At 35.5% G+C, this 27,023-nt stretch overlaps 1 protein-coding gene across 2 annotated transcripts in view; it reads left to right on the top strand.

The window, feature by feature from the left end:
* Nucleotides 1-27,023, top strand: part of SOS2 (SOS Ras/Rho guanine nucleotide exchange factor 2) — a 91,065-nt gene that overhangs the window by 1,882 nt on the left and 62,160 nt on the right. For both annotated transcript variants that reach the window (XM_078448265.2, XM_078448264.2), the window contains exons 2-3: nucleotides 23,571-23,696; nucleotides 26,318-26,449. In XM_078448265.2, coding sequence (XP_078304391.2) covers nucleotides 23,571-23,696; nucleotides 26,318-26,449 — 258 coding nt within the window. The remainder of the gene's footprint in view (nucleotides 1-23,570; nucleotides 23,697-26,317; nucleotides 26,450-27,023) is intronic.

Genomic DNA, 27,023 nt, shown 5'->3' with positions numbered 1-27,023 from the left:
TTGTCTTATACCACAGTTCTCATATATCCCATGCTTATGGAATCAATACATCTAAGAAAATGTGGTCTTAGGAGGTGAATTGAATTCAAAAAGCAATTTTTATTTAATTCATTAATTTACTGTTATTATAGAATTGAGATATATTCCTAAGGAAGACATTTTTCATATTTTGGGAAAATTTTTGGTGTTAGTAATTTGAATTACGTTCAGTTTTGTGGCATTTGGGTATTTGTGGTATTGCAACATGTAGGTTTGTAGTGCCTGCTAAGAGTTACAGTTCATAAAGAGTTCAAGGTTCACTCTTTCTTTGTAGGATGTGTTACATTCTGGTATGTGCCTGCCACCCATACCTTTGTACAATGAGAAATCCTGCCATTTCTTGGGACGCTCTGCCTTTACATTGAAAGCCTCTAGACTTTGGCTTCCTTCAGCTGACAAATAGTTATAAAGACGACCAGGATTAGTAATTGACTTGTAGCAGTAGTTTAGGCCACTAGGATTTTTCTCCTCCAGTTGGTTTTTCCTCCATTGAACATGTGGTATACTTCATTTTTTTTCTTTTTTTACTGCACTTTATTTTTATCCCTGCATTTTTAAAAATTGAAGTGTAATTGCAATTAACATTAATTGAACACATTTTAGGTATTTGGCACCATGCTGGAGCTAAAATTACACAGATGAATAAAAGCAGGGGCCCCACTCTAAAAGTGTTTACCATCTACACTGAGAATTCTAAACTTTCTCGTTTTGGTTTATATAAATAAGATAGCATTTAGGAACTCAAAGTTATGTAAAGAATATCTGTGTGTGTGTGTGTATGTGAGTGTGTGAAAAGAGCAATGTAGTTCAATTGGCTCTATCAGATTCTACTTGGGCATCTTGGTGGAACCTCGAAAACTTGAAGTATACTTTTCAGAAAAGTAAAATCATAGCTGTCATGCAAATATAAATGAACATGTGTTAGTGAGTTTGATTTAATGCATTCCTTAATGAGGGAACTCACAAGATGTTAAGGCTTCTTCATATGAAAATTTTAGGAGGTAGGTATTTATAGATAATTTAAAAGTAGTATTAAGATAAGATTGTTGGGTAAGATACAAAATTAGTTAATATCCTATAGGAATATAAACACTGAGTTGTGGATTGTCTTTTCTGTTGATTTGAAATTATTTGTTTCTGTACCAGACAAAACATCTCTATGTTAATCTTACAGATTTCTAAAATAATGCAGTCATTACGGAGTAATCAGAGCTTTGAGGACAGCATTGTACTGAAAGACACCTAGTAATCTCTTTTGCTTATTTTCAACTTTTGGCTAATTTTTATGAAAATCAAATAATATGGTAAAGTCACCATTGTTGGCCCTGGAAACTACAGGGGTCTTTTTTTTTTTTTTTTTTTTTTTTTAAGAGAAAGCGCACACACGAGCTAGGGAGAGGGGCAAAGAGAGAGGGGGAGAGAGAGAGAGAGAGAGAGAGAGGGAGAAAATCTCAAGCAGGCTTCACATCCACGTCAGAGTCCAGCTCAGGGCTTGATCCCACAACCCTGGGATCATAAACCGAGCCAAAATCAAGGGTTGGATGCTCAACTGAGCCACTGAGGCACCCCAAAACCACATTTTTTAAACCAACTTTAAATATGTATTTCGCTACATAGAAACACTAACATTGAAAAATAGATTTATGGAAAAATGATTTTGAAAATAAAAATGTGTTCTGTCACTTTTTGTTTTGTTTTTGTTCTTTCACTTTTTGTTGTTGTTATTTAACTTTTATAACAGAACTTCATGTAGAGCATTTACATACGTAAAGAACTAGAGAGGGTAAAGCAGAGTGAAATGACATTACTAATGGATGATACATGATTGTTAACATTACTGCTAAATTATGTATCTTCCCTAAAAGAGCAAGAAACATAAATGCCTTCACCACTACTCCCTAAGAAAATTGAAGCTATCATATTACTTGGGAGGAAAAAAGAGCACAGGAGTATACTTGTAAGTGCAGCTTATTACCTATGTCTTTGAAATGCCTTTGGTACTTTGTGTATGTGCTATTGATTGTATGCTGAGAAAAATCAGCGTAAGCATTCTACGTATGGGAAACATACCTTAAAACCATTTTAACAGGTTTTTTAGTCCCTGATGTTTCCCTTGTGGATGTCTTTTCCTTCAGGTGTTCTTCACCAGGCTAATTATGGAAAAGAAAATATCTGATGTCTTACTATCTGTAGTTACAAATGTCATAGAAAGAATTGGTTGAAGTACATTGTTCCTGACTCTAACTTAATTAGGTTAAATATGAACTCCCCACCCCAAATGTTACAGTTTGCTCTTAGGTAGCTGTCTAAAATATAAGAGGTATGAGAGAACGTCTGAGTTAATTAAACAGCAGTCTGTGGCAAGGGAAAAGAGGGTCGGGGGTTTTGGTTTAGAAATGCTTTTGTGAACTCTGTAAGATATAGTGTTTCTGCCTTTGTACTAATGTCTCCTGGAGCCATTTTAGAAGACTGCTCTGGATCTTTCTGGGGCCCAGAAAAAAATCATTGGGTGCTTTGAGAAAATAAACTTGGTGTCACTAACATAAGAAGGTCAAGGAAGGCTTTTCTAGGGAAGTAACATCCGTGCCGAGTTGTGGAGGATATATTCAAATATTTATTGAGTGCCTCATAGGTTCCCGGCGCTACTCTTGATACTGAGGTTGTAGTAAGGCCCCTGCTCTCATAAAGCTTCCCTTCTAAATGGCTGTGTGGGAGAGGACTGAGAAAGTCAGACAATAAAGAAGTAAGCAATTATCTGAAAGATCAATAGGAGTTGACAAAGAAAGGGGGTGGGGGTGGAGAAAGAGTTTGAGACTGAGGGAAAGGTAGGAAACACGACTTGTTTTAAAGAACCAAGATGGAGTGAAAAGAAGAGGCTAGTTGGTAAGACCAGGTTAACGTTTCTGCCTGAAAATACAAAGTCCTGTAGTGTTATTTATGTAACAAAATAATTAGATTAACTTGATCAAATTGCTTTTTTAAAAGATCACTGCAACTGAAAGCTAGCAACAAATAGGATATCCTATGATTTTTTGTGACGTCAGTCCTGTTCTGGATTTCCTAAAGCCAGTGAATATAAAAGTAGAACTCCAGGGAGTCATTTGGAATTATTCCAAACTAATAATGACCCAAACTGACCCAAGGGGTTCAGCCAGAACTGGATGAGCATTAGGAATGCATTTTAACTTGCTGCATTTAGTTCCCTGTCAGCCATGATTTAGTAGTCGTCCTCCATTTTCAGTTTAATTTTGGTATGGTATATTTGGAGCGATAATATTCCATTAAAGTGTTTTATGCTGACTATCCAAAGCATTACCTGTGTTACCACTTGACATAAATCCACTATGTGTCTTTTATATTAACCATGGCCTCTCTTTCAAGGGAACGGTAGTTTGATTATATCCTCTGTTAGCCTGTATGTTTGAATCAGGAAGGAATTTTAATGGAACTAATGGATTTAGCATTATCTCATGTAGTCACGTTAAAAATTAACAACCTGAAACTTTTCTTCTTTTATGTAAGAACATATGACAGTAGAAAGCCTTTGTAATGTATGAAGTGTTGTGCACTTCACATTTTAATGTGTGGAGATGAAGCAATACAATGAAAATAACATCAAGATGTAGATATGAGCACTAGTATTGTCTCTTCCAAGGATAGTTTTCAGTCTCCCTGTTTTCTTAAGTCCCTTTGTAAACTCAAACATTACCTCTTACTTACATAGCACTTTGCTTTCTTAAGTAACCCATTAGCAGCATTTGGCGGTTGAACTTCTCTTTCTTGAAATCCTTTTCCTTGTTTGGCTTCCAGGATGCCAACCTCTGTAGGTTTTCTCCCTCTGGCTATTCCTTCTAGTCTTCTCCCTTTGTTGATTCCTCCTCATCTTCCCTAACTACTTCATCCTGACTTCCCCAGAGCTTAGTTTTGGGACTTTTGTTTCTATTTACAGTCACTTCTTGTGGATCCCATCCAGCCTCATGGCTTCGCATGTCATCCATATCTGATGATTTCCATATTTTTATTTCTGACTCAGACCTCTCTCCTGAGCCTAAGCAACTTCTTGCTTGATACCTCCACATGTATTTGTGATAGGCATCTCAGCCAATACTGAGCTCCTTCTCTTCCCCTGCAAAACCTGCTCCTTTTGTAGTATTTCTTATATCAGTAAATGGCTACTCCATCCTTTTAGTTGCTCCAAATAAAAATCTGGAGTTATTCCTAAATCTTGTCTCTCTAATCTCTCAGAAAATCCATTTAGCTGTACTTCGAAAACAGTAGCTATATTCATTCAGTCACCATTTCTTACTCTTCCACTTCTACCACCTGAGACCAAGTCATCATCAATCTCCTGGAGTATTAAAATACCCTATAACTGGCCTCCTCTCTTCTGCCCTTGCCCCATTCAGTCTTTTCTTAACATAGTAGAGATAAGTAAGATCATGTCATTCCTTTGTTCAAAACTCTCATTGCTTCTCAGAATAAAAGTCTAAGTCCTCTCAATAGGTTATTGCACTCTATGCTGCCCTTTACCTTTACGCCTCTGACTTCATTTACTACTGTCCCTTTTTTTACTCTGCTCCTGCCCATAGTGGCTATCTTGTACCCACAGATAGAGACATTCTAATCTGTAGACGTATTCTAATCTCTGGGCTTTTGTATTTGCTGTTTTGTCTGCCTAGAACAACCTTCCTGCAGATTAAAAACATGACTGGTCCTCGTATCTCCTTTAAGTCAAACATCATCTTGAAGAGGACTTCTCCTGAAGCCTATTTAAAACTGCTACATCCCCTGCTTCCTGGACATTCCTATGTAGATGTTCACAACATAACCCAATCCAAGTTTATTATCATCTTCCAAAACCTCCAGTATAAATGATATATTCAAGCCAGAAACCTGGTCATCATCCTTCCCTTCTGTGTCACACTAGGCTCAAATCTAATCAGCATGGAGCCTTGATTCTCCTAAATTAGAGGGTTTGTTTTTTGTTTTGTTTTGCTTTTTTTTTTTTTTTTTTTACTTTTATTGCTATGTATCCCCAAAAGAAATTTTTTTATATGTATAATTTATTGTCAGGGTGGCTAACATGCAGTGTATGCAGTTATGATGTATTCCTCACTTACATACAACACCCAGTGCTCATCCCAACAAGTGCCCTCCTCAGTGCCCATCACCTATTTTCCCCTCTTCCCCCACCCCCATCAACCCTCAGTTCTCTGTATTTAAGAGTCTCTTAAAGGGTTTGCCCCAAAAGAAATTTTTTAATTGCATGTTTTTATGTTGACATTTAATAAAAATTTTCACGTTCAAATAGTTGCAGAAGATACAATTTTATATGTGTTCTAGGGGGCACCTGGGTGGCTCAGTCGGTTGGGCGTCTGACTTCCGCTCGGGTCTGATCTCCCTGTTTGTGAGTTCGAGCCCCACGTCAGGCTCTGTGCTGACGGCTCAGAACCTGGAGCCCACTTCAGATTCTGTGTCTCCCTCTCTCTCTGACCCTCCCCCACTCACACCCTGTGTCTCTCTCTCAAAAATAAATAAACATTAAAAAAAATGTATATGTGTTCTAAATACTGACTTTTTTTGTTTTCGTTTTAGAGAGAGAGAGCATGAGTAGGGGAGAAGGGCAGAGGGAGATAGAGAGAATCATAAACAGGCTCCACACTCAGCACGGGGCCCTGTGTTTACAGAGCTCGATCCCATGATTCTGAGATCATGACCTGAGCTGAAGTCAAGAATTGGACACTCAACTAACTGTGCCACCCAGGCACCCCTAAATACTGATGTTTTAAAATAAAACAGTTCTATCAGTCTTTTAAATATATCCAGTGAAATCTAAATACCATAACAAGTTGATATCCACCATTCATCTTTTTATAATATACATGACAAAGTTCTTTTTAAAAAATGTTTTTATTTTGGGGCGCCTGGGTGGCTCAGTTGGTTGAGCGTCTGACTTCAGCTCAGGTCATGATCTCACAGTTTGTGAGTTCGAGCCCCACGTCGGGCTCTGTGCTGACTGCTCAGAGCCTGGAGCCTGCTTCAGATTCTGTATCTCCCAGTCTCTCTCTGTGCCCCTCCCCCACTCGTGCTCTGTCTCTCTGTCTCTCAAGAACAAATAAACATTAAAATATATATATATATATTTTAAAAAGTTTTTATTTTAATTCCAGTTAGTTAACATACAGTGTTATATTAGTTTCTTTTTTTTTGTTGTTGTTATATTAGTTTCAAGTGTACAATATAGTGATAGTGATTCATCATTTCCATACAGTAACTGGTGCTCATCATGACAAGTGCACTCCTTAATCCCCATCAACAATTTGACCCATCCCCCCATTTCTCTCCCCTCTGGTAACCATCATTTTGTTCTTTATAGTTAAGAGTCTGTTGAGCTCTCTTTCTTTTTTCTCTTTGCTCATTTGTTTCTTAAATTCCATATATCAGTGAAATCACACGGTATTTGTCTTTCCCTGACTTAGTTCACTTATCATTATACTTTCTAGTTTTATCCATGTCATTGCAAATGGGACAAAGTGCTGGAAATTTTATATCATTCTTTTTTCTCTCTGAATTTTTCCTTCCACTTCCTCCACATAATTATAGTCTAATATATTATTTTTATGCTTGAAAGTCTTTTATCTCTTCTTTATAGTTACATTTTCCTCAACAAAAGTGTCTACATATTGAATTTTTAAAACTCTTCAGTGACTATAAGGTGTTAAGATCTTTCTTTTAGGGTGAATTACTAGCAGGACATGATTGATCAAAAGAACATGTATGTCATGGATTTTGAACAATTAGTACTTATAAAGTTTTACTGAATATGCATTATTCAATGACACCTATGTAGTTGTTTGCATTGTTTTTAAATTAGTTCATGTTTTGTGGATGACTTACTGCTAGAATAAGATAGGGTCTTGCAGAGGTGAATCATAGTTCAGTGTTAGTTCTATTCCTATTTCTGATTTCTATAGATGTAAGCCCTGAGACCCCTTGTTAACATAAATAGAAGAATTTAAAACAATCAAACTCATTTTTAAGCTTCTTTCAAAATTATATGCCAAAAATTGTATTGTGATCTATCAAAGAGTCTTAATGACATGTCACCCAGCAACTCATTTACTTTAAACTCCTTTTGTTTAAAGTAAAAAGTTGGAAACCACCTGACTTGCAGAATGATTTGTTGCCTGCTATTTAGAGCTATTCACTTTTTTATTTTCTAGCTTTTCTAGAACGTATCAAATGGCTAATAATTATAACTGTTACTTTTTCACTTTTTTGCTTCTAAGTAGTTTGTTTAGTCCAGTATATCTAAGAAAAATTGGGAAAATGAAAACAGTATTAACTTTAGTACACTTTAGCTATGACAGTATTTACTAATAAAATATATTTTACCTTATCATATTCTTTAAACATTTTCTTTTTTTTTTTGTTTTATGTTTATTTATTTGTGGAAGAGAGAGAGTGCATGAGCAGGGGAGGGGCAGAAAGAGAGGGAGAGAGAGAGACTCCAAGCAGTCTCTGAGCCGTCAGCATGGAGCCCGACAAGGGGCTTAATCCCATGACCGTGAGATCATGACCCGAGTCGAAATCACGAGTTGGATGCTTAACTAACAACTGAGCCACCCAGACGCCTCATCTTTAAACATACTTTCATTGAATTCTTGGAGCTGTAGATCTAGTTCATTGTATTCATGTTCTGCTGCGTAACAAATTATTACAAGCTTCGTGGCTTAATACAACACAAATTTATTGTCTCAGTTTCCGTAGGTCAAAAGTCTAGGCACAGCTCTTACCTGGGTTTTCTGCTTAGGGTCTCAGTCAAGGTTTTGGCTGGGCATGCAGTCTCATCTGAAGCTTGGTAATCCTCTTCCAAGCTCATGTAGTTATTGGCAGAATTCATTTCCTTGCAGCTACATGTCTGAGGCCCTCAGCTCCTGGAGGCTGCTGCCATTCCTTGCCACACGACCCTCCCTATAACATGTCAGTTTGTTTCTTTAAGGCCAACAGGAATGTATCTGGTGCTGTTTCTTATCTCATACACTAGACCTTCTTTTAAAGGACTCACCTGATTTAGTGATAATCTTTTGATTAACTCAAAGTCAACTGATTAGGGATCATAGTCACTTTTGCCTTATATGGTAACTTGATCATAGTGATATCCTCATCACATTCACAGGTCCTGCCCACACTCAGGAGGAGTACACAGAGCATGTATATCACGGGGTGGGAATCCTAGAGGCCACCTTAGAATTCTGAGTACCACGCTCATTTGTTTAATGCAAAATATCCACCACATAACCAAATTGCCAAGGTTAGTTTTAATTGTCAAGCCAACCAGCCTCATCATATTTATCTTCTTTGAGACAAAGTCTGACTTAATTTTTCAGTTCAAATGAATGCGTTCAAATGAATGTGTTAATACATGTCACATGCCAGCCATCTCACTTCTGAATTCTAATTGTAAGATAGGAAAGTAGATAAAGTGTGAAAACTTGCTTTGAATTTTTTTTCTCCTGAATGAGATAAGGTAATACTGCCTTTTAATATTTCTTAAAGATGCTTTCTTTTCTTTGTTTTCAAGAGTTTTTCTCATTAGGCTGTGTTTTTTGATAGTAGGCTAGCAAATGGAAGAAGCAAGGTACTTTTTAAATTATTTATTTATTTTTGAGAGATAGAAAGAGAAAGAGAGAGAGAGAGAGAGAGAGAAGGAGAGAATGAGCGGGGGAGGGGCAGAAAGAGAGGGAGACACAGAATCCAAAGCAGGCTGCAGGCTCTGAGCTGTCAGCACAGAGCCCGATGCAGGGCTCAAACTCACAAACCGCGAGATCATGACCTGAACCAAAGCCAGACGCTTAACTGACTGAGCCACCCAGGCACCCCAAGAAGCAGGGTACTTTAATGAAAAGTATTTGTAATTGTCTCTTTGTTTAGTGTCCTAGAATTTAGTTATTAGTTTTTTATTGCACCCCAGGGCAACACACCATAGTGACATTCAGAGTAAGTTAGAGATCTGCCTCTTCAGCAAAGTGGGAGGGCAGCTGAGAAGAGGTGGGAAAGGAGAGCCTGTTTACTCTTTGAGTGCAGGTACCTTGTCAGGCAGATCTTCTTTAAGAAAGAGTACATACTAAAAGTTTTGGTAGTATGCTGAAGGAAGTGGGTATTTGGCACTAGGAGTAAATATCCTTTGAATAAAAGCATATTGAGAATAGTGACCTTTTCCTAGTTCACAGGGGGAAAAAAGCCAATATTAATTTTTTTCAATTTTATTTTTCTCTCCTAAGTTTTTCTTAAGCCTATGGTGTGTCTGCTGGAGTTTACTTGCTAATGAGTAGTGAAAGATAGTAACACAAATGAACAAGAGATACAGAGATTTTGCAGGAAAAAGTTTGGCACTTTTTGTTTTTTCTTACAAACATGTGCCTATAGTTTTCAGTTTTGTAGTCATTTTTACTAATGTTACGCCTACTCTCTATGATGAAATATAAGTGACTTAATATTTCATATTCTGCTAAGAGCAGTGTAACTTCCAAATGCTTTGTCCCTGAAACATCGCGGAACCATTGATCTAGCCTGCACTTTCTTGGCTTTATAGGCTAATGGCCTGCCTGTATGGGAATGTACTTAATATTCACATGACAGATCATATGCCATTGCATTCCATTTAAGGAAAATTTTAATGACAAAATGTTAGCTTCCACCAATAGTTTTCTCTACATGTTTTGATTATTTTATGGTAAGCCCTCACATAATATTAAGCTGAATAGAATAAGATTCTTGTCCTGTACTTATCTCCATTTTAAAAACAAACTTACATTGAAAACCCCTCAAGATTTCAGCTCAAGTCGTGATCCAGGGTCATGGGATCAAACCTCGTGTCGGGCTCTGTGCTGAGTGTGGAGCCTGTCTGAGATTCTCTCTCTCTATCTCCCTCTCCCCTGCTCATGGGTGCGCACACGCTCCCTCTCTCTCTTGCTCTCTCTCTCTCTCTCTCTCAAAGGAAAAAAAAAGAAAAGAAAAGAAAACCCTTCAAGAAAGCACCTAAGAGCACTGAATCTGAGAAGTGAATATTGATAGTGAGAACGGAGGAACATAGATTGGAAATCTCATTTGTAATGTTATATGCGATAATTGAGTCTCCAGTGCATATCCAGTGAAATAAAAACTAATTTTATGGAGTTCTCAATTTTCGCCAGTGCCAGATGGCCAGATTTCAGTGAGGCTAAGAAATCTCTTTGCTACAGTGAATTTATTTATTTAACAGGTATATACTGAGTGCTTTCCTTAGGCAAAGCGTGGCACTAGATTACCTGTATATTAGAAATAAAAGGGTGGGGAAATAAGAGGAAACCAAAAACATAAGAAATGGTTCTGACCTTAAAGATTTGATAGTGTACAGCTGCAGTTTCAATTCTTCATTATATACCCTAGTTAAAGAAAATGCTACCTTAAAATATTATATTTTTATTTTCTAAAACTATTGGGAGTATAATTGACATATAATAAACTGCATATATTTAAAGTGTGCAGTTTGATAAGTTTTTGTGTATGTATATATCAGTGAAGCCATCACAAAAAATATTGAATATATCCTCAGCCCCATAATTTCCTCCTGACTCTCATTAATTCTCCCTCCCAACCCTCCCTCCCCATTTCTTGTACCCAAGCAGTTACTGTTCTGCTTTCCATCACTATAGATTGCATTTTTTAGAGTTTTATAGTAATGGAATCATACAATATATACTCTTTTTGTCTGGCTTCTTTTACTCAGAATAATTGTGTTGAGATTCATCCATTTTGCTTCATATATTAATAGTTCATTCCTTTTTTATTGCTCAGTGGCCTTCCATTGTGTGTATACCACTGTTTATCTTGTTACCTATATGTGTACATTTGGTTTTCCAGTCTTGGCTATTACAAATAAAACTGCTATGAATATTTGTGTACAAGTCTTTATATGAACATATATTTCCTTTTTTCTTGAGTAATTACCAAAGGTGGCTGGATCAGACAGTAGACATATGTTTAACTTCTTAAGTAACTATCAAACTTTTCCATTCAAACTCTTACAGTTTTACATTCCCACCAGCAAAGTATGAGAGTTCCAGTTCCTCCTGCCAATATTTGGTGTTTAATTTTAGCCACTGTAATAGGTCTGTCTTGGTATCTCCTTGTGGTTTTTATTTGTATTTCCCTAGTGATTAATGATGTTGAACATCTTTCATGTTATTTGCCATCCATTGTTTTCTTTGGTGAAGTGTTTCATCAAATCTTTTGCCCATTTTGCCCATTTGTTTGCTTTTTATTGCATTTTGAGAGTTCTATATATGTCTGATACAAATCCTGTATCAGATATATGCTCTACAGAGATTTTCTTCCAGTCTGTAACTTGTCTTTTCATTTTCTTAATATTATCTTTTGAAGAGCAAAAGTTTTAAATTATTATGAAGTCCAGTTTACCCATTTGCTTTTTTAGGGACGATGCCTCTGGTGTCATATTTATGAAAACTTTAGTTAACTGAGAGTTATAAAAATTTTCTACTTTTTCTCCTAGAAATTTTATAGTTGTAGGTTTTCTATTTAGATCTACGATCTATTTGAGTTAATTTTTACATATGAGATAGTTTTGTATGTTACTTTTTTTTCCATATGGATATCTGTTGTTCTGCTATCATTTATTGAAATAAATGTTTAAAATGTACAGTTTGATAAGTTTTGTCCTTTCCTTTATGCCTGTATTAAAAATCACTCCTCACTCAGCACCTGGCTGGCTAGGTCAGTAGAGTATGTGACTCTTAATCTCAGGGTTGTGAATTTGAGCCCCATATTGGATATAGAGATTACTTAAAAATAAGATCTTTTAAAAAAAATTATTCATCTGTATATTTATGGCTTTCTTTCTGGATTCTTTATTCTGTTCCATTGACCTTTTTGCCTGTCTTTACAACAATACTACACTGTTTTGATTGTTGTAGCTTTATAAAAATTCTTGAAATGAGGTAATTTTAGCCCTACAACTTTGTTCTCTTTCAGAGTTGTTTTGGTTATTCTTGGGCCTTTGTAGTTCCATAAGAATTTTATTTATTTTATTTTTTTATTTTTTTTTAACATTTATTTATTTTTGAGACAGGGAGAGACAGAGCATGAACAGGGGAGGGTCAGAGAGAGGGAGACACAGAATCTGAAACAGGCTCCAGGCTCTGAGCAGTCAGCACAGAGCCCGACGTGGGGCTCGAACTCACGGACCGCAAGATCATGACCTGAGCTGAAGTCGGACGCTTAACCAACTGAGCCACCCAGGCGCCCCTCCATAAGAATTTTAAAATCAGGGTATCAATTACTATGCAAAAACCTGGAATTTTTATTGGGATTGTGTTGAATTGATAGATCATTTGAGAAGAATTGACATCTTAATGATATTGAGTCTTCCAGCTGATAAAGTTTATCTTTTCATTTACATAGGTCTTTTAAAATTTCTGTCAGCAATATTTTATAGTCTTTTGCGTATATTTTTATTTTTTTTTTTAATTTTTTTTTCTTAATGTTTTATTTATTTTTGAGACAGAGAGAGACAGAGCATGAGCAGGGAAGGGGCAGGGAGAGAGGGAGACACAGAATCGGAAGCAGGCTCCAGGCTCTGAGCCATCAGCACAGAGCTCGACATGGGGCTCGAACTCACAGACTGTGAGATCATGACCTGAGCTGAAGTCGGACGCTCAACCGACTGAGCCACCCAGGCGCCCCTTGCGTATATTTTTAGAATGAAATTTGCTTTTCCTTTTTAAATTGAATTTTTTTAAATGTTTATTTTTGAGAGAGAGAGAGACAGAGCGTGAGCAGGGGAGGGGCAGAGAGAGAGGGAGACACAGAATCCGAAGTAGGCTCCAGGCTCTGGGCTGTCAGCAAAGAGCGGTTGCAGGGCTTGAACCCACGAACTGCGAGATCACGACCTGAGCCGAAGTCGGATGCTTAACCAACTGAACCACCCAGGTGCCACTAAATTGAATTTTAACTCTTTTATAACAACAACAAAAACTTCCAGTATTCTTTTTTATGTTTATTTACTTTGAGAGAGAGAGAGAGAGAAAGAGAGCACATGAGCAAGTGGGGGAGGGGCAGAGAGTGATGGAGAGACACAGAATCCCAACAGGCTTCAGGCTCTGAGCTATCAGCATAGAGCCCCATGCAGAGCTGGAACTCACAAAACATGAGATCATGACCGGAGCCAAAGTCAGATGCTTAACTGACTGAGCCACCCAGGTGCCCCTTAAACTTCCAGTATTCTTAATATTGATGTTTGAGATATTTGCATCCTTGCAAAAATCTTGGCAATGGAGTGAAGAATTTGGCATCAATAAATGTCATACTGTGTGGCCAAAGGGATTTATTTCTACATTGTACAAAAACTCAAATGTTAATTGATTAAATAAATGCACTAGCCAGAGTTTTTTATTTGATTGTGAATATGCAGAACTGAAAGATACAAATTAGGAAATGACATTTCTGAAGTTTGTATAGTGTTTATCTCAGTAGGAAAAAATTTAAAGTTTAATGTTTTTGTGCATGAATCTATATATAGAATCATGACTATTCTTTTTACAGTGTATGTATAGGGAAATACTTTCTGGCAATTTGAAAAAATGGTGTAACTAAAATGCAGGTCTGACTTGTTGATCTACTGTTAAGGACTGAAAATTATTTTAATTGCTCTTTTTCTGACTAGTCTTTCAGGAAAATATGATAGGTGAGTTTATTCTGATGTGGTAATTTTATTTTTACTGTCTCTTACGGTGCTGACATAGTAAACACTGTGGAAGTGCAAAGTAGGGTTATCTTTTATTGTCATTTTGATGTCCTATTTGTATTTATGTGTGGGATTTTAACATATATTTTTATGACTTTTCATATTTGCACTTACTTTAAGAAGTTTGGCATAAGAAATTTTGATGCTAAATGTTAAAATTGCTTTGCAGGTTATTTACCAAAATCATAATCACAGGAAAAAAAATCTATCCCAGTTGGACATTATTTTAATTCTCATGCACACTTTTACTGAGTAGGGCACTTGGCTTTTATGGAAGGATGTTATAAGAAACAGTCTTATGAATGCCATTGCTAAACTTCCAGTGTAAATTCTTATTTTTTTTTAATGTTTATGCATTTATTTTGAGAGAGAGAGAGAGAGGGAGAGAATGGGCATAGGGGAGGGGCAGAGAGGGAGGGAGAGAATGCCAAGCAGGCTCTGTCAGCTCAGAGCCTGACACAGGGCTGGAACTCATGAATCATGAGATCATGACCTGAGCCAAAATCAAGAGTCAGATGCTTAACCAACTGAGCCACCCAGGCACCCCAATCCTTATTTTTTATTAAAAAAGGAAAATTTTAATTCTATTGATCTAATAGAAACATATGGTAAGATATAATTAAGTTTCTTCTTGTTATGTTAAAGAAGTGCATGATGTAAGAGAAAATATTTCCCTGAAATCTATTTTGAATTTATAAAAATATTATAAAGCCTGTCATTTTGGATGTGGTCCTGTATAAATATCTAACTGCCTTACTTTAAACTCTTCTTATCCAAAGTTCTTGAAAAAGTAGTATTTATCATTTCTAGTTTTATGTATCCTTCTTTTTTCCTACTTCCCCAGTTCAGATTATATTTCTTTATAAGTTAGTTTATATTTTATCAAAATTATTCCTGCAAATAAAAAGATAACTAACTTAAAAAAAAAAAAAAACTAACTTACAAGAAAAATAACTTGTAAGAAAAATAGCAGTATCTCTTCTCCATTCACAAAATTTTCTGCTTTCCAGAGATAATTACTTTTAACTTTTCAAAGTGATTTGTTTCAGTATTCTGTATCTCTCAGGAAAAAAATTACTGTTTCTTGATTTTTCTGTTTTGGCCATTATCTGTTAACTTCCTACCATGGAAGATAAAGATTTAATATTCTTTAATACACATATACATCTCCCTCCTTCCCCCATACACATCTACCTTACCATACATAACATATTTCCTGTTTCACCCCACACCATGGTTATATCTTAGTTTTGTTTGGATCAGTATTTACAGTTTACATAATTATGACTGTAAATGTTGTTTATAGTTAAACTGCTTTTCCTTTTCTACCTAACCTTTTACTGGAGTTAATAATTGTCTTGTTTTCATATTTGTGTAGTTGTCTATGTACTTTCTAATTCAAGATTAAAGTCTCTACCAGTTGTCTAAATAGCCTCTTAAGAGTTTTAGATCCATCAGATACTCTTATCAATTTCATCTTTTTTTAAAAGTTTTTATTTATTTTAGTAATCTCTACACCCACCATGGGGTTTGAACTTACAACCCTGAGATCAAGAGTCACATGTTCTTCGACTGAGTCAGCCAGGTGCTCCTTGATTTCATCTTCTTGAGATAGTTTCTCCCAGAGTATTCTGATCTGCAGTCTGGACTGGTGACCGTATGCCTATTGTACAACTCTCACATTTTTCCTTCACTTCATGCTGGTTACTCCTTTGGCCTTTGTTCTGTATTAGTTCCTTCATTTCCTGTATGCCATTTTTTCTCTTCCTTGATTCATACTCTTGTTTTACTGTTACAAACTATAAAAGCTTAATGAGAAAGTGTGCATGGGAGACAAAATTTTTTACCTTGTTATGCTTAAGCATGTCTTCATTTTACTATGACATTTGATTGATAGTTTATTAGGATATTATTCTAGGATGAAAATTATTGCCTTCTAGCTTCTAGTATTACAGTTGAAGTCTGGAACTAGTCTAATACCTACTTTGTATAGGACCTGCTTCTTTCCTTCACCCTCAGCTTGTAGGATATTCTCTTTGTCTCCAGGGTTCTGACATTTTTTTTTTTAAATGTTTATTTATTTTTGAGAGAGAGACAGAGACGGAGCATAAGGAGGGGAGGGGCAGAGAGAGGGGGAGACACAGAATCTGAAGCAGGCTCCAGGCTCCAAGCTATCAGCACCGAGCCTGATTGCGGGGCTTGAACTCACAAACTGTGAGATTGTGACTTGAGCCTAAGTCAGATGTTTAACCAACTGAGCCACCCAGGCACCCTTGACATTTTAATTTCATTTATTAGCTCGTGACTAGGAGGGTCCTTTTGACTTACTTTTTTTGTAATTTCACCCCTTAATTTTCTGTTTGCTAGATGATTCTCCCAACATTTTAAAACCTTATTTATGGTGAAGTGGTAAAACAATAAAAAATGCATAAAACATAAATATACAATTTAAGGAACACTTATTTAGCACTTTTCTCAATAGAACTCTCCAGAAGGTAACCACTTTTATGGTAATCACTGCCCTTTTCTTTTATATTTTTACCTTTTAAACGTGTCCCTAAACATTATAGTTAAATTTTGTCTGATCTTGAGGTGGAATTCCATGGTATATATTCTCCTTATCTGGCTTCTTTCTGCCAACATTATTTTGAAGACATATCCATAGCTGTAGTTACTCATGTTTCCTCCTATATTCAATTGTATGACTATGCTATAATTTATTCCACTTTAGATAGATATTTGAGTTTCTTTTTTTTTTTAATTTTTTTTTTTTAATGTTTATTTTTGAGACCGAGAGAGACAGAGCAAGAGCAGGGAAGGGGCAGAGAGAGGGAGACACAGAATGAGAAGCAGGCTCCAAGCTCTGAGCTGTCAGCACAGAGCCCGACGCAGGCCTCGAACTCGCGAACCCTGAGATCATGACCTGAGCCCAAGTCGGAGGCTTAACCGACTGAGCCACCCAGGCACCCCTAGATATTTGAGTTTCTAGTTTGGTGGTATCACTAGTAATGCTGCTTATGAGCCTTCTTGTACATGTCTTCTAGTAAACCCATGTGCTAATTTCTCTAGAACAGTGCTGTCCAATAGAAATATAATGTAAACAACATATGTAATTTTCAATTTTCTCATAGTTGTATTAAAAAAGTAAGAAGAAACAGATGAAATTGATTTTAATAATACATTTTACTTAACCCAATAAATCTAATCATTTTAGCATATAAACAGTAAAAACATTGAGATATTCGACTTTCTTTTTTTATACTATATCTTTGATATCTGGCATATATTCTATACTTAAAGCCCATTTCAATTCAGTGGAGATACATTTTAGGTACTCAGTAGCCACAGGTGCCTAGTGTCTGCTATGTTGGTCTACATAGCTTTAAACATAGGGTATGCATATCCTTTTAAACATTTTATTTATTTATTTATCTACATATATAAGATTTTATTTTTAAGTAAATTCTACGCCAAATGCCGGACTCAAACTCATGACCCCAAGATCAAGAGTCATATGCTGTACTGAATGAGCCAACCAGGTGTCCTTAATTTTTTATTTTTTTAATTGAGTATAATTGATGTACAGTATTGTATTAGTTTCAGGTATATATACTTTACGAAATGATCACCACAATAAGTCTAGTTACCATCTGTTAATATACACAGTTTTTACAGTATTATTGACTACGGGGTATTGCATATTTTGCACTTTTGTAGATAATGGCTAAGTTTTCATAAGTGATTGAGCCAAAAATAATAAAATGATTGAGGCATTTTGCACTCCATTTGCAGTGTCTGAAGTTCGCATTGTTTTTTTTTTCCCATTGTTCTACATGATTACTGGTATTCTCAGACATTTTAGTTTTGCAGTTTGATGTGAGTGGGTAATAGTTTTCATTGTGGTTTAATTTGCATTTCTCTGATTACTAAAGAGCCAAAGCTCTTACTGGTCATTTGAATTTCTTCTATTATGAAGTGCTGATTTTTTTTGCCTGTTTTTTCTTTTTTTTTTTTTTTTTTTTTTTTTTTTTTTTTTAAGTAGACTCCATGCCTAACATGGGGTTTGAACCATGACCCTGGGGTCAGGAGTCACATGCTCTACTAACAGACAGCCAGGCACTCCTGTACTGGAATTTTTATACTTTTTTTCTTACTGAATTTCTTTTTTTCTTTTATTTAAGTTTATTTATTTATTTTGAGAGAGACAGAGACAGCGTGAGCAGGGGAGGGGTAAAGAGAGAGGGTGAGAGAGAGAGAATCCCAAGCAGGCTCCCTGCTTTCAGCACAGAGCCCTACTTGGGGCTCAAACTCCCCAAACCCCGAGATCATGACCTGAGCCAAAACTGAGAGTCGGATGATTACCCAGCTAAGCCATCCAGGTGCCCGTCTACTGAATTTCTAGGAGTTATTTATGTGTTCTGGATATGAGCCCTTTTATTTTATGTGTTACATTATTCTTCTCCAGTGCTAACTTTGATGAATGTTAAGTTTTAAATTTTAATATAGTTATGTTTATGAATCCTTTCCTTTACGGATAGGAATCCTTTCCTATCCTGAGGTCATGAAGATAATATCTTGTTTTATATTATCAGAAGTTTATTAAAAAATCCAACTAGAATTGTTTTTTGTGTAAAGTGTGAACTGGAGTTAAGTTTCGTTCTTCTCCATATAGGTATCTAGTTGTTTACTATTTCTGGGCTTCCTCACCTTCCCATGACCCCATCCTCATACTCTGTAGAACTACCTTTGTTGTAAATCAAGGGTCCATATATATATGTGGACTTGCTTCTGTATTCTGTTCCATTAATTTGTTTGTCTGTCATTATAACAGTATCACATTCTTACTGTAGCTTTGTAATAAATCCCAATAATGATTAGAGCAAGTACTTACACTTCTTTGGTTAAGTGGCTGGTTTTCTTAGCCTTTTGCATTTCATATAAGTTTTGAAATTATGTTGTCAGTTTCAGCAAACAACCTTTTCGGTTTTGACTGTGATTTTATCTCCATAAAATCAGTTTGAGAATTGATACATTTACAATATTAAGTCTGATAATTCACGAACATGATTTTACATTTCATGTATTTGGATCTTTAATTCCTCTCAGAGTCTATAGTTTTTTCCTTAGGGATCCTGTACTTCTTTTGTTAAGATATTTTCCAAGGTACATGATACATATTTTTATTCATTGTAAATTATATTATTGAAAATTTTTATTTTCCAACTTTGTTGCTGCTACACAGGAATAAAATTTTATTTTTTATAAATTAAAATAATATATTTATACAATATTTGATTTTCCTTCATGGGTGTATTAGTCTGGGGTCTCCAAAGGAACAGGAACACACACACACACACATACACACTCTCTCTCTCTCTCTCTCTCTCTCTCTCTCTCTCTCTCTCTAATAGATGTAGAGGAATCCAAGATAAGCAGTTAGTAAGCTGGAGAACACATGAGAGTTGGCGTTATAGTTCTAGTTCAAGTTGTAGTTCATGTTCTAATTCAAAAGCAGAAGACCAGAATACTCAAAGACAGGCAGAGAGGAGGAATTTTCTTACTCACCCTTTTATTCAGGCAGGTCCACTCACATTAGGGAGGGCAGTCTGCTTTACTCAGACTTCTACCAATTCAGATGTTAATTTTACCCAGAAACCCTCATAGACACACTCAGAAGTAATGTTTAACCACATGTTTGGGCATCCTGTGGCCCAGGCTATTTGACACATAAAATTAGCTATCACAATGAGCAATCAAATCATCTGTAAATCTATTTTCCTACACTTTTATTTCTTTTTCTTGATGGTCTGCACTATCCAGGACCTCCAGTACAATGTGGAATAGAAATGATGTAGCAATTGTTCCTGCCTTTTTCTTGATCTCAAACAGAAAGCTTTCAGTATTTCACCATGTTGACTATGATGTTTATTGTAGGTTTTTTTTGTAGTTATCCGTTTACTAAATTAACTTCACTAGAGACTTTTTAAAAAATGTTTATTTATGTATTTTGAGAAAAGAACACAAGCAGGGTAGGGGCAGAGAGAGAGAGAGAGAGAGAGAGAGAGAGAGGGAAAATCCCAAGCAGGCTCGACACTATCAGTGCAGAGCCCGATGAAAGACTTGATCTATGAACTGCAAAACCATGACCTGAGCCAAAATCAAGAGCTGGACATTAAACTGACTGAGCCACCCAGGCGCCCCAATTTCACTAGAAAATTTATTATGAATGAATGTTGAGTTTTTTAGATGCTCTTTGTACATTTATTGATATTATCATATTTTCTTTTTTAATCTGTTAGGATGGTAAATTGCTTGATTTTACAACTTTAAACCAACTTTACATTGCTGGGATAAACTCACTTGGTTGGTCACGTATATTTTTTATATATATTATGGAATTTAGTTGATATTTTATTTAGGCTTTTATTTCTAGGCTTATGAGTAAACATGGCTTATAATTTTCATCTTTTTTAAATTTTTATATCAAGGTAGTCTCAAAGTAAGTTGGGAAGTCTCTTGTTCTTTTTCTGTCTTCTTCCTTAAATGTTTAATAAGTTTGTCAGTGAAGCCATCTAGGCCCATATAATGAGCTATAAAAGCAAGTCTCAACAAATTTCAAAAAATTGAACTCCTGGAAAGTATGTTTTCTGACTACAGTGTGATTATTCTAGAAATCAATAAAAAAGAGAACTTATGGCACAAAAACAGACACATAGACCGATGGAATAGAATAGAAACCCCAGAACTAGACCCACAAACGTATGGCCAACTCATCTTTGACAAAGCAGGAAAGAACATCCAATGGAAAAAAGACAGTCTCTTTAACAAATGGTGCTGGGAGAACTGGACAGCAACATGCAGAAGGTTGAAACTAGACCACTTTCTCACACCATTCACAAAAATAAACTCAAAATGGATAAAGGACCTGAATGTGAGACAGGAAACCATCAAAACCTTAGAGGAGAAAGCAGGAAAAGACCTCTCTGACCTCAGCCATAGCAATCTCTTACTCTACACATCCCCAAAGGCAAGGGAATTAAAAGCAAAAGTGAATTACTGGGACCTTATGAAGATAAAAAGCTTCTGCACAGCAAAGGAAACAACCAACAAAACGAAAAGGCAACCAACGGAATGGGAAAAGATATTTGCAAATGACATATCGGACAAAGGGCTAGTATCCAAAATCTATAAAGAGCTCACCAAACTCCACACCCGAAAAACAAATAACCCAGTGAAGAAATGGGCAGAAAACATGAATAGACACTTCTCTAAAGAAGACATCTGGATGGTCAACAGGCACATGAAAAGATGTTCAACGTCGCTCCTCATCAGGGAAATACAAATCAAAACCACACTCAGATATCACCTCACGCCAGTCAGAGTGGCCAAAATGAAGAAATCAGGAGACTATAGATGCTGGAGAGGATGTGGAGAAACGGGAACCCTCTTGCACTGTTGGTGGGAATGCAAATTGGTGCAGCCGCTCTGGAAAGCAGTGTGGAGGTTCCTCAGAAAATTAAAAATAGACCTACCCTATGACCCAGCAATAGCACTGCTAGGAATTTATCCAAGGGATACAGGAGTACTGATGCATAGGGGCACTTGTACCCCAATGTTTATAGCAGCACTCTCAACAATAGCCAAATTATGGAAAGAGCCTAAATGTCCATCAACTGATGAATGGATAAAGAAATTGTGGTTTATATACACAATGGAATACTACGTGGCAATGAGAAAAAATGAAATATGGCCTTTTGTAGCAACGTGGATGGAACTGGAGAGTGTGATGCTAAGTGAAATAAGCCATACAGAGAAAGACAGATACCATATGGTTTCACTCTTATGTGGATCCTGAGAAACTTAACAGGAACCCATGGGGGAGGGGAAGGAAAAAAAAAAAAAAAAAGAGGTTAGAGTGGGAGAGAGCCAAAGCATAAGAGACTTAAAAACTGAGAACAAACTGAGGGTTGATGGTGGGTGGGAGGGAGGGGAGGGTGGGTGATGGGTATTGAGGAGGGCACCTTTTGGGATGAGCACTGGGTGTTGTATGGAAACCAATTTGACAATAAATTTCATATATTTAAAAAAAAATAAAAAATAAAAGTTATTTGAATTAAAAAAAAGAGAATGTAAAAAAATACTGTAAGTTTAAAAATTAAGAAATAAACTTCTAAATTCTAAAAGTCAAAGGGGAAAACCATAATGGAAATTAGAAGCTATTTTGAACTGGATGATTTTTTTTTTTTTTTTTTTTTGAACTGGATGATTAAAAATATTCCATATTAAAATCTGTGAGTTATTTTTTCAATTTTTTGTTTTTGTAAAAGTAGATCTTAGACTACTTACGTTTTCTATTTTTATGTCAGTGGCATTGATATCTTCTAATATGGCATAAAAAGAGCAATACTTATTTCCCTCAACTATTCTTTTTTTTTATGTTTTTTTTATTTTTCTTATTTTTGAGAGAAAGAGCATGAGCAAGGGAGGCACAGAGAGGGAGACACAGAATCCAAAGTAGGCTTCAGACTCTGAGCTGTCAGCATAGAGCTCGACACGGGGCTCGAACTTACAAACCGTGAGATCGTGACCTGAGCCAAAGCTGTATGCTTAATCAACTGAGCCATCCAGGCACCCCTTTCTCTCAACTGTTCTTTAAACAAATATTTACATGACACCTACCATGTGCTAAACACCATTTTTTACCTTATTCTTCGTATCCAGTTCTATTGGATTCTTTTTTAGGATAGTTTACTAGGTTCTAATTAAAAATTAACAACCAAAAAGGCTCACCACAGCTATATAGCAGCAATAAGGAATGTATACGGGCACAACTTCTTTTGTGCTTGGCTTTATTGGGCTTTGCAAATAGTGTATTTTTTATAAATTAAAAGTTTGTGACAACCCTGTGTGGAACCAAGTCTACTGGTGCCATTTTTCTAACAATATTTGCTTACATCATGTCTCTGTGTCACATTTTGGTAATTTTTGCAATATTTCATACTTTATTATTATGGTGATCTGTGATGATGACTTGTTGGAAGCTTAGATGATAATTAGCATTTTTTAGCAATATTTTAAAATTAAAGTATATACATTGTTCCTTACACATAGTGCTGTTACACTTACTGGACTACAGTATAGTGTAAATATAACGTTCATATGCATTAGGAAACCAGAAAATTTATTTGACTTGTTTTATTGTGATACTCATTTTATTGTAGTGGTCTGGAACCGAAACCAGAATATCTTTGAGGTTTGTCTGTGCCATGCTAGAAGAAAGCTGACTAGCACCTACCTCACAGAGCAGCTCTGTAAAGTAGTCTGGTTTTTCAGAGATATCTCCATTGTTGGGATTCATGACCTAGTGTTCAAAGACTTCTAGTAGATATATTAGTTACCTTAAGAGTATGGGTATCTACTATTCCTCTGAAATTATATAGAATATTTTATCTGTATATGCTTTTTTTGGTAGTAAGGAGTAGAGAGGGGCCAGTGGCTTTCAATAGATTTTCATAGAGTATAAAAAAGCTTAAGGAACCCTACTCTATACGTTCAGAAAAGTTTATAGAGAGTAACAAATAGAGGTGAGTTTTTCTTCCCACTTTTTGTGTTTTATGTCTGTATTTGAATGACTAGTCTAGTAAAATATTAATTATAAAGCAGATTCTCTGGTGTTTGTCATTAATAATTTGGCCTGTACTTTAACTAAGAACTTTTTTTTTTAAAGGTTCAGGAGCAAGTACATCCCAATCTCTCAGCTAATGAAGAGTCTCTCTATTATATTGAAGAGCTGATTTTTCAGCTGCTTAATAAATTATGCATGGCTCAGCCAAGGACTGTTCAAGATGTGGAGGTAAAAACTATTTTGATATTTCAAAGTCACTGAACCATTGTACAAATGAATTTTTAAATCTATATCATTCTGAATTATTGTGGAAACTAAAACCATTGAAATCATGTGTAATAGGTGTGTGCTAAGTTCATTTTCAACAAAGATATCAAGGCAAATCAGTGGGGAAAGAAAGTTTTTCAGCAAAAAAAAGTGCTAAAACTACTGAATAAATTTATGGGGAAAAAAACCCTTGAAACCTATTTCACTTAAAAATTAATTCAAGACAGATCATAGTCTTTTTTTTGTAATTTTTTTCAATGTTTATTTATTTCTGAGAGACAGAGACAGAACATGAGTGGGGGAGGGGCAGAGAGAGAGAGGGAGACACAGAATCTGAAGCAGGCTCCAGGCCCTGAGCTGTCAGCACAGAGTCTGTGGCGGGGCTCGAACCCATGAATTGTGAGCTGAAGTCAGACACTTAACCGACTGAGCCACCCAGGCACCCCACGACAGATCATAGTGTTGAACATAAAGCTGAAACTATAAAGTTTTAGAAGAGAATGCAGGAGAATATTTGTTTAACCTGGCGTTAAGCAATTTTTTTTTTTTTTACAGAGGACTCAAAACACAGTTAAGTATTAAAGAATAAAATTATCGAGAAAATGAAAAAGGTGTGAGTCACAACCAGGAGAAAATGTTTGTGATATATATTCCTTACAAATGACTTGTATCTAGAAGATGTTTACTCCTACAAATCAATAATAAAAAGACCCCCTCCTTCCCCAGATGGGGTAAAAGTCTTGAACAGACACTTCATAAAAAGAAGATATGCTAATGGCCAATAAGCACATGAAAAAGGTGCTCAAGCTCTTAAATCACAGGGAAATAGCAATTAAAACCACAATGAGATACCATTTCACACCTCTTTCAAGGGATAAAATTAAAGACTAAGAACACCAAATGAGATGTAGCCTAACTGGAATTCTCAGCACATTGCTATAGGAATATAAAACAGTATAACCACTTAGAAAAGTTTCTTATAAAGTTTAATGTTTATTTTTTCTTACAAAGTTTCTTATAAAGTTAAATATACAGTATATCTAGCCTGTGCCCCAACAGTTTTACTCCTGAGTGTTGAATCTAGAGAAATGAAAATACATGTTCACAAAGAGACTTATACATGAATATCCAAGCAGTTTTATTCATAATAGCCAAAAATTGGAAACAACTCAAATTTCCATCACAAGAAGATGAATAAACAGATTGTGGTTGATTTATAAGATGGAATACTACTCAGTAATAAAATGAAAGAATGGGCTATTGATAATGTACAATAACGTATCTATAATTCAAAGATATTATATACAACAAAAAAGCCAGGCCTCAGAGAGTACATATAGTAGGATACGTTTCTGTGAAGTTCAGAAACGCTAAAATTAATGGTGATAGAAGTCAGGATGTGCCTATGAGGGATGAGAGTGAGATGTTAGAATCTTTATTAGGGTGATGGTTACACAGGTGTAACCATTTTTCAAAATGTGTTGAATTGTACACTTAAGATCTGTGCATTTTACTGCATATAAATACTGCTTCAATAAAGGACTAATAAAAATCTTTTGGATATTTACTGTTTGATTAATACACAGACACACTTCTAAAAGATGCGTAAATTAGTGCTAAAATATTTGTATTGGCTCAGTTACATGGGAGTATTTTTAGATTTTTAGAAATACCTGTCAGCACAGCTTTCAAAAATTAACTTTTTTACTATACTGTTTACATCCTTTCTTTTGAATATTGTTTCTGTAATAAGGCAACAACTTCCAGTATGAAGGAAAATCTTAATTTGGAGTAATTGAGCTATTAATATTTTCAGGGACTCTTGGAATTAGAGTATTTGTTCCCTAGTCTCAGCTCTAAGAATTAGACATTAAGTATAAAAAAAAGCAAACTTCTCAATAGCTAAATATGCTAAAAGATGAGAGTATAATTTTTAAAATAGGAAGTCCTAAAAATTGGAGTTTGATTCAGTTATCATTAGTTCTCATTATTCATGCTAACCACTGGTTAAATTTTGATTAGTTGAGCCATAATAGTAACCTATAAGACTTAGATTATTTTTGCCAAGAGATGTATTTCCTTAAGACATTCTGAGCTTTGTCACCTACTTGATCCTCTAACAGGTACATGACATCTCATTTTTAAAATTCTTTATATTAAAGCTCTAAGGTTAGCAAAGGGAAAGTGACTGCATAATAATTATTAATAATGAGTTAACAACTTCTGCCAGGTAAATAGTTTTAATCCTAGGAGCCTTATGGTAAAATCACTGATGAGTATTTCATGCTGGCTTTAATCTCTCCTAATGTTACTGCTTTCTTCTAGTTCCAGTTCCATTTTAATTATGCTTATACTTAAAGCTTTCTGTTTAAAATTCACTTTATCTTTATTCATGGGAATTATGTAGGAAAAAATTTTGAAAGTCTTGTTGATCCTTTTAAAAAAGTAGTTCTTACAGGAATCAAAACATGTTGTGGCACTGTTATCTGCTAGCATTAAAGATGATAATAAAATTTAGTTTTGCATGAATTTTCTAGTTACGAACACTTCAATTAACAATAGTACTGCTATGATATTAACAGGAACGTGTTCAGAAGACCTTTCCTCATCCAATTGACAAGTGGGCTATTGCTGATGCACAATCTGCCATAGAAAAACGAAAACGAAGAAATCCTCTCTTACTGCCTGTGGACAAAATCCATCCTTCATTGAAGGTAGTAAAAACAAACATTGGGGGAGTTCTTTATAACAAATAGCAATTTATAAAGTATTGGTGTATTTATTTAGTATTTATATAGCACAGCCTATATAAGTCTGTTAATATGTATGTGTATATACTTGTACATATACATATGTATATATATATTTCTTAATGTGTGTACAAATAAAAATAAACACACTCTAATAAAATCATATTGCCTTTCAAATAATATTAAAAGTTAATGATAAGCAATAATGCATCTTTGTGTCATCTTCTGATGAGTACTACCCCTGACTGACTCTCAACCTTTTGTTGATTAAGAAAATAATATATTGTCAAAAGCTATGGTGAGTTCAGAACTGTTTTCAAATATATCACAGATACATACATTGGAAAAAGTAGACTAGGGAATATTATTTAGTCAATAGAAAATACTTGGTGTATATGGATTTGAATGCCCCTGGGTAGCAATTTTGAGAGCCCCTAACTACCCCCTGTCACATGCACACATCTTCCCCTGAATAAAAACCACTGGCATTTGGAAATATTGGTTACAGGTCCTTGAAAATAGTAGATACTTGTCCAAT

This window comes from Panthera onca, chromosome B3 (genome assembly GCF_046562875.1).
Source record: "Panthera onca isolate mPanOnc1 chromosome B3, mPanOnc1 haplotype 2, whole genome shotgun sequence".
NCBI lineage: Eukaryota > Metazoa > Chordata > Mammalia > Carnivora > Felidae > Panthera > Panthera onca.
This window is presented reverse-complemented; position numbering and strand designations above follow the sequence as displayed.